This window comes from Gopherus flavomarginatus, chromosome 1, assembly GCF_025201925.1.
Source record: "Gopherus flavomarginatus isolate rGopFla2 chromosome 1, rGopFla2.mat.asm, whole genome shotgun sequence".
Taxonomy (NCBI): domain Eukaryota; kingdom Metazoa; phylum Chordata; order Testudines; family Testudinidae; genus Gopherus; species Gopherus flavomarginatus.
In genome coordinates, this window is record NC_066617.1 from 127,973,274 (window position 1) to 127,989,608 (window position 16,335).

Below are 16,335 nucleotides of genomic sequence, written 5' to 3' on the forward strand. Positions count from 1 at the left end.
GGTCTTAGGCTCTTCTGTAAGTAACATGATGAACAATAACCTGCCATACACTTTCCCTTCTCCATCTAGCACCTTTGTGCCTTCAAAAGATTTGGGGGCCAAGAAGCAGTTCAGGGCACTGGACTTCCCAAGACACCTTACTTGAGATACTCATGCTGGTATTCTACACCTCTGCTAGGTAAGATCTGCTGGCTACCCTTCTATGGTTTTTTGCCCTCTTTTGTACCCTGGTCTTTTGAAGCGCATAAGTGGTTGGTGGATGACCTAAAATTGTTGTCTAAGGTAACATGGTGCTAAATCTAAAATAGAAAAGGATTAAAAGATGAACAATAATGGAAATTGTTCTCTCAAGCGCAGATATTCTTTGCTATAAATATCTGTTGCCTGTGCCTCAGTGTAAATCTGTCCTGACTCACTATGGTGAAAATTTGCTATTGGCTTTAATTGGTATAAACAATGCCCACGAATTACCTGAGATGCCTTTGCTTGGCTGGATTTAAAGAATAGCTGTGTTCACGAGCCATCTCACAGACAACTGGCAAGGGCAACTGAAGAGCTTTTCTTGTGCAAAACATATGGCTGTACCATCAATCTCCAGCACTAATGATGAGGTGGTTTAGCTTGTTGTATATGACAGGCATCAAAAACTGACCTTTTAACATCCCAGTTTCGTCTGCTTCCTTTATCCCAAGCTTTAGCTTGTACCCGAGAGTCCAGGCTATGTCATGGCATAGATGTGGGTCAATGAGCTTTCATCTAGCCAATCGATTACCTTCCCATAATGCCACTGTATGCTGATTCTGCAGAGATGTCATTTTATGCAGTGTCTTCATTTTCTCCCTTTGCCTACGGGTCCCTGTTGTATGGGAGCCCAGGGTTGCTCTAACCAAGGTTTTATTTCCACTGCAATGTACAATGTTACTTTCTACAGTAAGTGCTGCTGCCTTGCCTCCGACACATTACCATCCTCCCATCTCCCCATGACGCCACTGCTTCAGTTCAACATGCCATATACAATTGGCAAATCAGAAAGCTGTGTGAGGTAGAGACTAGCTGCTAGCGTTGCAGTGTGGCAAATGGACACCGCTGCTCAAATGCAAGTGTGTCAATGGTCACTGGCGCACCCTGGACTGCTGGTCATGCTCCCCTTAAAAATGGATCCTACTAAGTTATGTCCATTCACCTGTAGTCTGCTTATATTTCTCTACAGCTCCTTGAACCTTTACTAATAACCTATGAAAGTAGCAAGTGAATGAAACAGGGCAAATATATAGTCAAGTTTATTGTCTCTGAGGGTGTGGATATATCTGATAGAAAAGGACCACATCCAGCTGACAGGCTAGTAACTTTTTATGTTGATACCCTTCTCATTATTTCAAGTCTGCATCTTTGTTAACAGATGCTCTGGCCTTGGAAATCCTACAGCTGAATCCAAGAGTGTGCACAAGCAGTGGTCTCACATGTGTAGCAACCAGAGCACTCTCTACGTTTGAAAGGGAGGAACTGAAAAATGAGTCTACTTTGGACATGATGCTGGAGGGACACAAGTAAGAGAGCAAAACAATGTTTGGGCTGGGGTTGGGAGGAAAGGGAGACTGGACAAGTAGTGTTACCACAGACTCTTGAGGGATGCTGAAGACAGCCACTCTCTAGCTGTTCTAGTACAGTTTCTGTTATTGTTAACCTTCAAGAATCTGGTCTTGTTTAATACTACAGCATTACTGCAAGGGAATGAGACACTATATTCTGAATTAGTGAGCAAATAATGGTATCACTGGCTATCCTGGTATCTATGTCCCTTATCACTGGAGAACCAGAGTGCCTCCTGTTCATTAATAAAGGTTATTCTTACAATGCCCTTGTGAGTCATGGAGGTGGTATTCCCATTCTACAGATGGGGGAACTGAGGTGCAGGATAGACTGTCACACAGGAAGCTTAGCTGAACTTGGAACTGAAAATCAGGTCCTTGAGCTCCAGGCTAATGTGCCATCCCCTAGACTGCCCTTCCCGACTGTGACTAGAAATTGATAATTTACAGGGTCATCAAAGCACCAGAGATGCTTTTGTAGCCATTGTGGTATAAAATTTTCTTCCTCTTAAGTCTCTCTGATTTCGCCCTTTTTGGACACTGATTTTTAAAAATGTGACATAGCTGTTGCTGAGGAAGCAGAACTTTGCATTGCAAACAGATGACTGCAAGTCTCAGCAAGTCCTGTGACTCCTCTGTTACTGTCTGTCAATGTCATTTTCATTAGACTTGTTTTGTTTTAATGATGTATCTGTCATGGTTGGGGATTGGCCCCAATCTCCATGAAGACACAGTGGCGAACTTCAACTCTTGTTTTTGTGTAAAATTAATTTAAGGAAAACATCCAAATATGATCTTGTTGCAATATGCAAATAAAATTTATGCTGCCAGGTGGAAGATACGCTCTGGTAACCAGACTGACGCAGGGTGTGTTGCCTCCTCTACTACAATGGACTCTCTATTTACTGAGGTTAGTGCTATCTTTAATTTCAGCAATCTTGCCTTCAAATTTGGTAGCCCTTTACTTGCAATAGTACCCTGACTTTGAAAATCTGGCCCCTCATTTCTATTTTAATGTGGGTAAATCGGCATTGCTCTATTGGTAAATCGATGGACTTCTGCCGACTTACCTTTCTTTAAGCGGGCTATTGGGAGACAATCTCAGTTGGGTATCTCTTTTAGCAACTGTGATTGGAATAAAACATTCCAGAAATGTACTTGACCTGTGATGTTCAAATCCAGATCAAAGTTTAGGAGTATTTAAATCCTATATTCTAACTCGGAGTACTCTTTATTCAATGTACAAATCTTAAAATGACTGTTCCTTTTTCAGTAACAAGGGACTCCTCTATTGGTAAAGCATGAATGATATCCATTCCCAGTAACATGTGGGTTGGGGGAAGATGAAACAAAAAGCCCAGCAAGCATCTTTACATTTTAATAATCCCATTTGATTGTCTTTCTGTATACTTCCTTCTGTGAAAACTGTTACATTATGACTATGCTCTTCCAAAAATCCATCTTTGCTTAAGAAAAACAAGGTGATTGATGCTTTACCCAATATAGTGTAGTTCAGCTTTGCATCTAGATTTCAATGGGATAGTGTGTCTGTCCACTCAGTGCTTAAGGTGAGGAAAAAGACCAAATAAATGGTCCTTAGTCCCACAGAAAGTGACAAGTTACGACAGGCAGATGAACATTTGAGTAAAGCCTTGGTTCTCGCCTTGATTGCTGGTTGTCAACATTACTTTACTTTCTGTTCTAGTCGGCACTGTACACTTTCTAATTGTGATGTTAATTGGAAATGTGCCCGAGCTTTGTCAATGAGATCAGGATTTCAAACCCCAGAATTCAGCGACATTTGCATCTGGCCTGTCAGACTAATACAATGACACTTTTTTTCCTACTGCTGCATCATATGAAAGTGCAAACTAATCTAGACTAATAGTGAAATCATTTTCTGCTACAAATGGGTTAGTAACCTCAGACCTGCCCACTGTGAAGTAGCGCAGTCATCTGCAATAGTCCTTATCCACGCTTGGTGGAGAAGCAAAGGAGAAAATGATGCAGCTACTCAATCACTCTTTCCACATTAGTGTGATCTTAGGGTTGAGAGGTTGGTTGACTGGTATGGGGGCTAAGTAAGTAAGCCCTCCCTTGCACTGCTATGCCCATATTGTACTTCTGCTTCGGCTAGCTAGAGGGCCTTGTTTCACACAGCTGTCCACACAGCACTTTTGACCAGCACTGTTGTGTACATTTAAAGCAACATAACACACTCCATATTTTTATAATTCTTTAATTCCAGTTTATTCCCAAAATTACACTTTTGGGCTCTGGGTAGGGTTCCTCCGCATTTCTGTTGGAATCTCTTTTGTGTAGTGTTCATAATCCTTCTTTCTTCCCTGGGGTAAGATTCTAGGTCTGAACTGAAGGAAAGGCAAATGGGCGGTATCCCATATCTGGTCTAAATTATGATGCAGAACAAAATTTGAATGTTCATGTTTAATAGGAAGAGTGTCTCTGTAGCATTTTATCAAACTGTGGTTACCTGCAGGTGTTGCTTATAGTGAGTCCTTCAGAATGTAAGTAACTCTATACTTGTATTACTCTGTGTGTGTGTGTGTGTGTGTGTGTGTGTGTGTGTGTGTGTGTGTGTTGTCAAAGCATGGTCAGAATAGGGATTTGAGGCTGCTTTAAATCTCTAGCTCTTGTGTGAGTCAAACTAATCTTTCTGTGCTGGAGGCTTAGAACTAAACACTAGCTTTCTCAACGCATCATCAAGGAACTGTATATTGGTTCCTTTGGGATTCTGTAAACTTTTATGCAAGGAGTACTTCACCAGAAGACTGCTACAACACAGGTAGTGTCTGGAGGACAGTGAATCAACAAACACACTCTCAATTATTTCCTTACAAGAAATAGGCCTAGAGGATAAAGGGATATCAATATTATAAGGAGTTCATGCGTTTTTCACACTTGTAAACAGAGCTGGTTTGAACTCCATTGCAAATCATTACTTTACTTTGCTTCGCTAGAATGACCTGATATATTGCATATAGTAGGTAGTAACTGTGCCCTGAATTTCTGTAAAATCATGATTTTGTTAAACCTATTAAAGGCAGGTATCTCTGGCATACACTGATAGATGTGATAGTAAAGCCACAGTGTGGCCTTTTTTTTGAAACTTCTGAATTGCAGAGATAGGATTTAACAGTTCTTAATGCTTTAAAGTCTTGGAAAAGAAGTAGGTGTGGTTGAAAAGTATAGAACAGCTTTCAGTTCTCCTTTGGTATGTAACTGTCACTGAGAGGTCGAATTTATTCCTTCTTTATATGTGGGGGTGTCTCTTGCTTTGGTCAGTCCCTCTTGATTTCAAGGCAGTGCTGCATTATAAACACCTTTGAGTCTTTTTGTTTCCATTCCAATATACTGCTCCCTCCCTTAGAGAAATAAAAACACTGTAGCTTCCTTAAGCCCAAGAGAGAATTCAAATAAGAATATAAATAGCAGAGATTTGCATGAGGAAACATCCAGATGACTGAGCTGAACTCTATTCACTGATCCTTAAACTAATGTTGTGGGGAGAAAGGAAACTGAAGAACATACACAGTACTGCTGTCTGGTGGGGCTTTTATTTATTTATTTATTTATAATTTATTTTAAGTTGCTCAGTTTTTGGTTGCCCAACTAAAAACATCTTGAAAGGGGTCTCACTTTTTTTCAGAAGCAGCTGAGCTTGCATCTTAAAAATCAGGCCCCATGGGGACCTAAGCATCAAGTGGTCCATAGTCATTTGTCCCTTCAGAACTCTGTCGGCTGTGTGGCATGTTTCTATGATAAAAGCTTATGGAGGCTTTTTCTGTAGAAAGAAAGTTCATAAATAAAGATTTCTTCTCACTTCGCTTCTAGATCCCACTCTTATAAAATGAAACAGGTTCAGAAATGTAAAATGTGAGGAGGTTACCAATACTGCACATCTCTCCGATAAACTCCAGCCGACTCCTATCTCTATGCTTTGATTACTTTCCTTTCCTAACCTCCCTCCCTTCTGTTTGTTTTTTTAAATATCTGCTCAGGTTCTTAGTCAGCATGTCCTCCATGGATTGGCTCATTAAATTTCTCCTTCACCTTCATTATTTCTAGGCTACCGTAACAGGATTTTTCTATATTGTACAGGGGTGGAATTCTCCCCTTGAATAAGTGGGCTGGTCTCCCATTCGCTTCAGGGGGAGTTAAGTTTTTCCCTCAGAACCCTATGTTCCAAACAACTTTAGCACATGATAGATCCTCTTAATATCTATCTCCTTGCTGGTACAGGATAATAAAGGAACACAAAAGCTCTTTACCTGCTATTAGAAAGCTATTCTCCAAGACACTCTTAACATTTTAATTTTAAGAGCTTCTGTCCCCTACAAATTGTGATAACCACCCTGCACAGGACAGCCTGTTGTATATGTACTATTATAAAATGAGACAGGGAGACAGCATAATGTTAACCAGAGTAGTGCGGCAATCCAATACAATAGCATTACTAGTCTTTGTCACGTGCACATTAAAGCAAATGTGCTCCCTAGACACACTGAGAGGAGTGGCCACAAAAGCCATGCAAACCTCCTAAAATTCCAAATTAACTACTGATAACTGGGAATCAAAACCAAAATCTTAGAACTATGCTAATGTAACTCCAAGTGTATTTGCTTTGTGGTAGTGGTCCAAGGAATTGACAATGCTAATAAAATGTAAAATACACATGGGATTCAAAGTTAAAGCTTTTTAAAAGGTAGCACTTCGCTGATGCAGAAACTATCGATTTGGGGCCAGACTTGTCTGTTTGTTCAGGTGCAACAAATTGGACTGAGAGAAGAATTTGTCCCTTAATGGTGAAACAAAGTTATTATGATCATTAAGCTAGTATGAAAAAACAAGTGCCTTTCTGCTCTAAGATCTGGTGGCTGTGGTTCAATGTTGCTATTAGTAGGGATCAAAAATGGAGACTTGAATGTAAATGTTCATCTCTTAAACATGTTATCTAACCTGAGCAAAATGCTCATTGTCTCATAGAAGCAACACTAATGCAGCTGCAGAGCTTTTTCTAGCGTTGCTTTCTGAATTTCTGGAAGGGACAATGTCCCCAAATCATCTTGGTGAGCAATGTAGCATGGCTTTGAAAGTGGTAGGGGGAACAAATGGCAGGAAAGGCCAAGTGGCTATGTGTCTCTTTAAGACTTGCATCACAGTCTCTGTTCAGTTTAAAGTGGGTGAGGGGAGAGGGAGGAGGTAATCTAGCTTTGTGACATTTCTTTGAAACGACACACTTTGAAATCAAAGTGTGAAGCTCTTTGGCGTAAAGGTCAGGAGTACAGCTTTTTGTAACAAAAATATAGATATGAACAGATTCCCCCCAAAATTACTACTTCTACAAAAACAAAATTACACCTCCCTGCTAGTGACAGTATTAAAACATACACTATACATCTAGAACTGGCTGAAAAACATGGGCAGAGGATGGTGCAAACTTTTTTTTAATTAACCCCCTCTTTACTGAAATGAACATTTCATCCAGATCTAGGTACATCTAAAGGAATTGTTTAAGACTGGGACCTGATAAATTTGCTTTACACAAGAAATGATGTCCTGTTACAAGCATAAACACTAAAACTCTTTAACGTTTCTTTTGTTAAGGAGAGTAGTGCTTTGTCTTTAACATCGGATAATCCAGTCTTGTCCAGGTGAGTCTCTGTATATACTTAATTCTTAAATAAATTAACCAGACCTGTCAGATCATGAATGTCTGAGTGTTTTCCTGTCTTGGCAGTGAACATTCAACACCATCCCAAGAAGAAGATATTCCATCTTCTTTGGAGAGAGCTATATCAACTGGTAAGTTCTTAAAGTGGAAGCACAGTGATCCATGAATTTTGTCTGAAAGGTTTGAATAAGATTCCTTTGAGTATATGCAGCTTGTTAGTAGTAATGGCTCTGCCTTCTATTGCCTCCTATTATAGAATTGCTCGCCATGGAGACACAATTGTCTGAGGCTTCGTGGGCAAAAGACGAAGACACATCAACCTGTATAGCAATGAAGAAAAATAAAGATAAGGATCTGAATGATAATGTATCAGGTATTGTAGCTGCTCTGAAGTTTTATCATGTGATGGGGAAACTGCTTGCTTCCAACATATCTTTTTGAAGTGAGGAAGTTGAGTAAGAATTTGTGCAACGCTCTCTGTCTACATTATGTTCAGAATAATAACTGTTTGGCCTGCAACTGCTTCCAGATTTCACTGGGGCTCTGCACAAGTATAGGGCTTTGCCTGGGCAGAGACCATTGCAGGATTAGGGCTTAGGACACTGCAAAAAAGGGCATGTAGAATGAGTTGGTAAAGGTGATTACTCTCCTGTCAGGACTGGTAATCCAGGCAACTTTCATAAGCATTACATTTAATGCAGCTTTTCTGAAAATGTGAACAAAAGAAAAAGATTCTAAAGCACTGTGCCACATGATCCGTTGAAGGGAAATGGGGAAACATCAGTCAATCTATGTCAAACTTGAGCGGCCCAAAACACTGGGGAGAAGTTGGGTTGGGGAGAGAGAGAGGGAAGAGTTCAGACACTTCCCCCAGTACACCTTTCAAAATCTTTAATCATCTGACCAGCTCTGTTAAAACAAATGGAAGAAGAAAAGTTCGAGTTTTCATTAAGGGGTCAAGCAACATTATTCTCATCTCTGTTCCTGAATGTGTTTCCTTCACTTACTTAGTAAAACAAATGGCCCTACTTTTCTCCTTGAGCACACACAAGCCTAAGTTAAGGAAAATCGTACATATACACCATATATATTCTTAATAAAAGCTGACTTAGAGTACACTGCACAGAATAGCAGGGAACACTTGTTTTAAATATCAATTTGTAATTTGGAATGCACTTCTAGAATATGCTAATTTAGTCAGTAATAGACCCCAGAGATGTCATTCTTTTTCTGAACATTCATCTTCCTTTGGGCTGGGTTCTGAAGTCTCTAATTTTATATGCCAGATTTAAAGTATTAGTTTCTTCACTAGTAATTTTCCTTTCTAATTTACCTTCATGAACTTCTTCTTGGAAAAACAGACCAGCCTGGCTTCAGAAAGTAGCATTGCTGAAGATATTTCACTTGGCTTATCAATGACTGGGAAGCACACAATCTTTAGCATAGAGCCAAAATGGGATAGGATGGCAGAGCTATGCCCATAGCTTGGATCCTATTAGTGTTAGTTGAAATCTCCAATATCCAGTTGTCCTGTCTCTTCCAGGTGGTATTAAACTGTCAGCACTCCACTTCTATCTAAGGCACCACTATACATATGCAGAATATAGAGGCAGGGGGTTATTGGTGGATCTTTACTGTTGCTTTCAATAGTGCCAACCATAACGTCTATTGCCTTTTGAAAGAATAAGATAGGCTTTGTATGACTGGTTGGTTGGTTTGTCACAAGTGTTAATTCAGTGTAAATTCTGTAAAAGAGAATTCTAGAAGTCCAGTTCTCGATCCCACCATTGACCATGTTACACATCCTGTTTCTTTCGTTTGGTTTGTTCTGTTTTGTTAATTTTTAAAAGAGATTCTTTGTAGCCAGAGCTGCCATTGCAGGAGACATGAACTCTTGGAATTGCCCTTTGTGTTGTGATGCTTTGACTCAATAAATGTGCCATAGCAGCACTGCCTGTGCTTTCTACAGCACTCTGTGCTGCTGGCTTTTAAAGGTCTCTTTATTGCATTTTCTTCTGGTAATTACTATGGGGTGGGGTGGTATGAGAGAGCAGTGGTGGTTTCTGCTTTAGAAATCTAGTTAATAGGTAACATTTGTTCATCTTTGAAATCTTTACATCCACTTTCTGGAATCTCTCTTCAGGTACGGATCTGACAACTCAAAATGAATTTTGCCCCATCATGGAAAATCACAAAACTACACCTGAAAAAGAATTACAGCTAGATCTGGTAAGAGCTCTACTAGACTGCTAAAGTTCTAGGAATGCTGGCATGTGCAACTCACTGGCTTTAGCTGTAAGAGAAAGCAGGGACTGCTGAAGTGACAGATTGCTTGGTATGTCTGAAAAGTCCCACACTGGAAAACCTACCTAGGATGAAAGGGGCAAGCACCACCATGGCTTGGACTCCCCTTCCAGAGACTTCACTACCAGTTCCTTGGCTGGTGTCAGTTGGATGCCAAAGAAGCTGTGCTGATTTACATGAGCTGAGGATCTAGTCCAGTGATTCCTCTCATGGGTTCAGGCCAGATGGGACCGGCTTGGTGGTGGTTGGTTTTGTTTTTTTTTTTCCTGCCCATCCTGGCCTACTTTAAATTCTCTGTCTCATAATTCTAGCATAGTAATCTAATTGCTTAAGAAGTTCTAGATAATGTCATTTCCTGAGTTGTTTTCAAGGTAACTTGAGCCTTCTCCAAGGAAGACCTAAACTGCTTTAGGGAGGGGAAGCCTTTCAACCCATTCAAGATCTAGTTTCCATACATGGCGGTGGCAGCAGTATAAAGTATCTGATTAGTTCACACAAACCCACTGTAGGACTAGAGTACCGTCATCATAGCTGATCTTTATTGTCAAGTATTTGTGGCAAGTTTGTATAACTTCTCTCTCAACCATTTTTAGGAGACAGATGGGGAAATGGAAGCTATTAAAGAGCAGAGTGAACAAGTGTCTGCTACAGTTTCTGGTAGAAAAGGTAAGTGGTCTTTACTGAAATTCACATCACTTAACACATAGTGCATGCTTGGTTAGTGTTCCAGTAAAACACATTGGTCTTAAACCTCAAATATTTAAATATTCTTATCCCTAATTTCTTTGTGTTTGCTGTACATTAGAACTATTGCTTGTATGTGGAACAGACTATCTTAATGCTTAACTATGATGGGGAAAACTCTTAACTGTGTATATAATGCAACATAAAACCCTCTCTGAAACCAGGATGAGGAAACTGCTTTCAATATGAGACAGCAACATCATCTGTAGTTTTCAACTGGGTGTGAAGAGCTGATGGACCACTGAGCAGATCATGTTTGTTACAGGAATGATGGTCAATTCTGATACCATGGTGACAGGAATGTCCCAGGTTCCTACCAGGGTACAAGCAGTTGCCAACACACAAACCTAAGATTATTGGTCATGTAAAGAGCTGACAGCTATATAAACTTTTTTTACCTTGTATGACGTGCTTATTGTAGTCTCCCTTTGGAGAGGGAAGCAGCTTTGTCAATTTTATGTTGTGTAAACTTTTTAAAGTGTTTGTCATTAGACATTAAAATGGAGAGGAACAGAATGTTATCCTACAAAGACATGCTCTTCTTCCACCTCCTACCAGCACTGGTCTAATCCAACTGTATTATCCCTTGGACAGGAACGAGAACCCCTTAGGGCAGTCTCCAAACAGGCCAAGCTTTTACTGCACCCAACGATATCCTAATGCTAACTACGATGCTTGGATCCCCTACTCCAACAGGGATATAAAGCAACTTCTTTCAACCCATCAAAGCTTTGGGCGGTGTAAGAATCTGAAAGATGGGTGGCAGTTTCTACTGAATCCAGGCTGACTTTCCCTTTTTAGATGTGCCTTACCTTTAGCCTTGGCTGTGCCCACCCCAGTGCTGATCCTTACTGAACTATTAATAGTGAGTTTGGGGAGGTTTCTATAATGTTTATCTTGAAGTAGTGGGTTGTAGAGAGGAGGTTGCAGTGGGGACTGAAAGCAAAACCGAAGATCCAACTACTGCAAATTCAGATCTGAACTTCTGTAGTTAAGGCCACAAACTAATCAAACAAGGACTGACTCTTTGGGGTCTTGGCCATTGAAAGGAAATACTAATGAGTTGCTTGTTGACTTTTTTTAACCTAGTTCTAATGTACATTGATGCTGCTACTTCTATTACTAGACAATAGTTCAACCCAAGTCTTAATCCAGTTTTTCCCTCTTGGGACTGCACTTTTAAGTCTTTCATAAACTCCTCTTTTTAAGGACAGTTTATTCCTCAACCTAACAACTAAAATTTTGTGTATTGTCTCTTTAATTATCAGGGGATTCTTCTCCCACTATGACTGGCCTTAAAGTGACCAAAACCAGACAAAATGACAAGTATGTATCTCATGTAATCTGATGCCCACTTGCATTTACTTCGCACTATGCTCTTCTTATGTGGTTATTCCTTTTCCTCCTACAGTGTTTCTCCTAACGAGAAGGAGATGGAGGTGAGTCTTAACTACTTGTATCCTTAAATATTTCAGCCAGTAGAACTCTTTCTAATGGGCCTTTCTTTCTGAAATTCAGGTAAAGCATTTTTCAACGTACTGAGTGGTTTTAAAATTAATCTTCTGCCTCCCCTTAAATTAATGAAATTAATGTAATCCTTGACTTAGGTAAATATTCATGCCAGTGGTGTTATCAGCCTTCCATGTCCAATTGAAGCCCCCTGTGTGCTAGCAGTGAAGGGGATGAAACTGAAGGATTCAGAGGATGATACTGAAATCTATTTATCAAAAGATGCTCATAAGCAGTGCAGGAAAACAGGGCAGAGGAGGAAGGCTATAAAAATGAAGAGATTCTTGTCACTATATAAACTTTTGGGTTTGAATTTTCTCTACTGGTGTCATTTTGTGGAGGAAGGAGAGTTCTGGCCTAGACACAAGCTTCAGCCTAACAAATGTGCTAACAGTACAGTTCATGTTGCCAGGCACAATTGTTTAATGTTGCCTTTCCCAACAGGATGGACTATTGGGGATGCAGACAGAGAGAGAGAAGCTATTCTGGTGGTAAACTAATTACCTATCACTAGAGATGGGTAGAGTTGCATTTTTTTTTATTTTATTTTTTTTATTCAAAGCCTGTTGGGGAGGGTTCAGAACTGGTGACCTCTCCTACAACTCCTCCTGTCATACATTAGCAATAGCTATTGAGTCTCTGAGGTAACTCTTAGTACTGAATATACTTCAGTGTTGCCTGATTGGTCATGACTTTCTTTTTAATCTCTCTTCTCCTGCAACAGGCAGAGTTTCTCAGATTGTCTCTGGGCTTTAAATGTGACTTGTTCACCTTGGATAAGAGAGTGAGGCTTGAAGAAAGGTCCCGAGATTTGGCTGAAGAAAACTTGAAAAAGGAGATCATGAATGGGCTGAAGCTGTTGGAGGTTAGCAATGAATGAGATTGGAAGGAGGGAGGGTACACGTGGCCTGAGAGTACATTTTAATCATAGATATATGGGACTGGAAGGAACCTAAATAGGTCTTCAAGTCCAGCTGGCTGTGCAGAAGTAGAACCAAATATACCCAGACCATCCCTGACAGGTGTCTGTCTGGCCTGTTCTTAAAAACCTTCAGTGATGAAGATTCCACAACCTTTCTTGGAAGCCTATATGTGGACATACTGAACACAGTGCGCCTATTGAGGCCTCACCAATGCCAAGTAGAGTGGGGCAATTGCCTCCCTTTTCTTGCATAAACACCCCAGTTAATACAGCCCAGAATGTTAGCCTTTTTTTTTCAACTGCATTACACTGACTCCTATTCAATTTCTAATCTACTATAACACCCAGATCCTTTTCAGCATTATTACTGCTTAGCCAGTTATTTCCCCATTTTGGCTTTGTCCATTTGACTTTTCCTTCCGAAGGATAATACTTTACGCTTGTCTCTACTGAATTTTATATTGATTTTTAGACCAATTCTCCTATTTGTCAAGGTAATTTTGAATTCTATTCCTGTCCTCCAAAGTACTTGTAACCTCTCCCAGGTTGGTGTCAGCCACAATCTTTATAAGCACATTCTCCTCTCCATTATCCAAGTAACTAATGAAGATATTTATCACATCCTCCCAGTGTGACCACAAATGAAAGACTACTCAAAGAGTAGTCATCAGTGAACCACTTGCACATCCAGGTTATAGTAACTTCACTAGAGAACTTTCAGCGGTACTGCTGCTGAGAGATCTCTCCCGTCAGCTTAATTAATTCACCCCCAATGAGTGGTGGTAACAGCTCTCCTGCTGATATAGTGCTGTCCACACTGGCATTTAGGTCGGTATAACTTATGTCATTTGGGGGTGGCTTATTCTCACCCCTGAGCGACCCAAGTTATACCAATATAAATGGTAATGTCCACACAGCCTTACTTAATGTAAAGTTTTCACTGCAATTTATTTTTGGATTTGATAACATAGTCAAAAAACATGACTCTTGTTTAGCACTGAGGTTCTGTTTTTATATATATACATAACACACACTGAAGAGTTTTTATACAGCAACAAATGGGAAGTTCTCCTGTTCTGGGTGCTCTTGTAGTGAGCTGATAAAAACCATAAGGTGAACGTCAAGGTTACAATTCTTAGCTGATGTAAATCAGCATAACTCCTTTGTTTTTTCCAGTGGTGCTGTATTTAGTTACAACTGATTATCTGGCCCTAACCTATTTGATTATGCAAACAGGTACACCCAAGCAGAATCCCATTTAGGTGTGATCGCTTCCTTTGCAGAGTAACATTCGCTCCATAAGCCTCTGGAATGGCATCTCACTTATTTACTAATCATCGGCACTGTTACATTTCCCTCTTCTTTCCTCCCCACTTCTCCCCCTCTGCCCATGAACTTCTTAGTCTCTAGCACCTTTGTGTGATGAAGATAACCAAGCACAGGAGATCATTAAGAAGCTGCAGAAAAGCTTGCAGTTCCTTAGCCAGTATGCTGCCAGACTTGCTAGTAGAGCAGAGATGTTGGGAGCCATTAATCAGGTAATCTGATTCAATTACTGCTTTATGTAAAGTAAGAAAGCTTTCTTAGTCTAAAACTAACAGATTCCACTCAGTATTTGTAACTGAACTTCTATTTTATACAGTACACAATTCACTGGAACAAAATTAGTAAAAAGCATTGTCATGTTGGTTATCTGCACTCTCATTTGTATCACTGTAACATCTAGGAACTCTATTCATGGACCAGGATCCTATTGTGGTAGGTGCTGTACAAGTAAAACAAAAGCAGTCCCTGTCCCCAAAAGCCTACACTTTAAATATAAGACAAGATACACCAGCTGGATAGACAGATGGGTACGGTGAGATAATATCCATCAGACAGGCAATGGTCTCAGCGCACCAGTGGCATAACCATTGTCAAGTTTTTATAGGCGTCATGAAAAAGGGGAGGTTTTAAGGAGGACAAAAATGAGTTTTGCAGATGTTTACAGGAAGCATCTCCCAGGCATGAGGGACAGTATGGGGAAAAGCATGAAGGTGCTTGAAAATTTAACAAGTGGGAGATGGAGATATTGTGCCCCCTCCCCCTTACCCTCAAGACCTCTTCCAAAACTCCAGTCTCATCACTCAGGTTCATTTTATTTGGCATACAGCAAAGCTATATGGAGTTGATCAGGCTAAAGCAGCAGGGATGAGTATAGGGTGTACGCACATCCAAAGTTGCACGCAACTTCTCCTTGTGTACATTTCTACCAACACTAGAACACATGCTTTCCTAACTATGTTGCATCACATGCTTTGGGATTGACTTGTTTACTCTGCAGGAACCAATCCCTGTACCTGTCTATACTGTGTGCATGCATGATCTGCTTTTTACATCCTCGGACATTCCAGGCTTATCTTGTCCACTGTAAATGGTATCCAGGTGTTCCTCCTTATCTCCGCTAGTACAGAGATCTCATCTCTAGTCTACTGATCCATTTAACTTCCCAATCATACCCACTAAAAATGAGGCAAGTTACTTATCATAGATATGTAGGACTGGAAGGGAGCTCGACAGGTCTTCTAGTCCAGTCCCCCGCAACAAGGCAGGACTAATTATCATCTAAATTGGTGGTTCTCAAATTTTTGTACTGGTGACCCTTTTCACATAGCAAGCCTCTGAGTGTAGACTCCCCCCATACATTAAAAACACTTTTAAAAAATATATTTAACACCATTATAAATGCTGCAGGCAAAACGGGGTTTGGGGTGTTTGATGACAGCTTGCAACCCCCCATGTAATAACCTTGTGATCCCCTGAGGGGTCCTGACCCCAGTTTAAGAACCCCTGATCTAAATCATCCCTGACAGATGTCTAACCTGTTACTGTCTTGTCCAGTTACTTATGTCTTGGCCAACATGGGCAATCAGGCAGAAATCAACATCTCAATAGTGAATGAGAGATGATAGGTCATGAAGAGCCTTGAAACTGCAGACAGGCAGCTTGTGTTTGATAGAGAAAGTGGAGTTAGTGGATTCAGAGAGGCGATGTGGTCAAAGAAATCTGCTAGGAAAATGATCTATGCAGCAATGCTCTGAATGGATGAGTGAGGCAAGATTGAGAAAAGGAAGCTGCTGTGATCAAGATGTGAGATGAGACCCTGGACAAGAGTGTTTGTTGTGTGGATGGATATGAAAGGCCGTAATTTAGAATGATTATGTGGGTGGTTTTACTCAAGGCATAATTCAATGTCCTGAAGAACTAATGTCTTTCACTCAGTATTGCATTTACTTTGCTAGGAGAGCCGTGTCAGTAAGGCAGTAGAAGTGATGATTCAACATGTGGAAAACTTGAAACGCATGTATACAAAAGAGCATGCAGAACTTGAGGAGTTGAAACAGGTCTTGCTACAAAATGAAAGATGCTTTCACTCCTTTGGGGATCAAGGTAATTGTTAAACCTAAGCATATTTTCATTTCTTTTCTAAGTCACTGTCATCAGTTGAGCCCTTCAGCTTGTATTTATAAAGCTGCTTGACCTCCTTGGATAGGAGGTGCTATATAAATGCTCTATCTCCTGTACAGTTATGATAC

At 40.4% G+C, this 16,335-nt stretch overlaps 1 protein-coding gene across 1 annotated transcript in view; it reads left to right on the forward strand.

Moving 5' to 3' along the window:
• Positions 1-16,335, forward strand: part of IRAG2 (inositol 1,4,5-triphosphate receptor associated 2) — a 61,997-nt gene that overhangs the window by 41,518 nt on the left and 4,144 nt on the right. Inside the window, 13 exon segments of the mRNA XM_050967939.1 lie at positions 70-178; positions 1,400-1,547; positions 2,421-2,499; positions 7,215-7,261; positions 7,348-7,412; positions 7,538-7,654; positions 9,425-9,510; positions 10,179-10,251; positions 11,598-11,655; positions 11,741-11,768; positions 12,563-12,703; positions 14,164-14,298; positions 16,042-16,189. Of these exon segments, the coding sequence (XP_050823896.1) occupies positions 70-178; positions 1,400-1,547; positions 2,421-2,499; positions 7,215-7,261; positions 7,348-7,412; positions 7,538-7,654; positions 9,425-9,510; positions 10,179-10,251; positions 11,598-11,655; positions 11,741-11,768; positions 12,563-12,703; positions 14,164-14,298; positions 16,042-16,189 (1,234 nt within the window).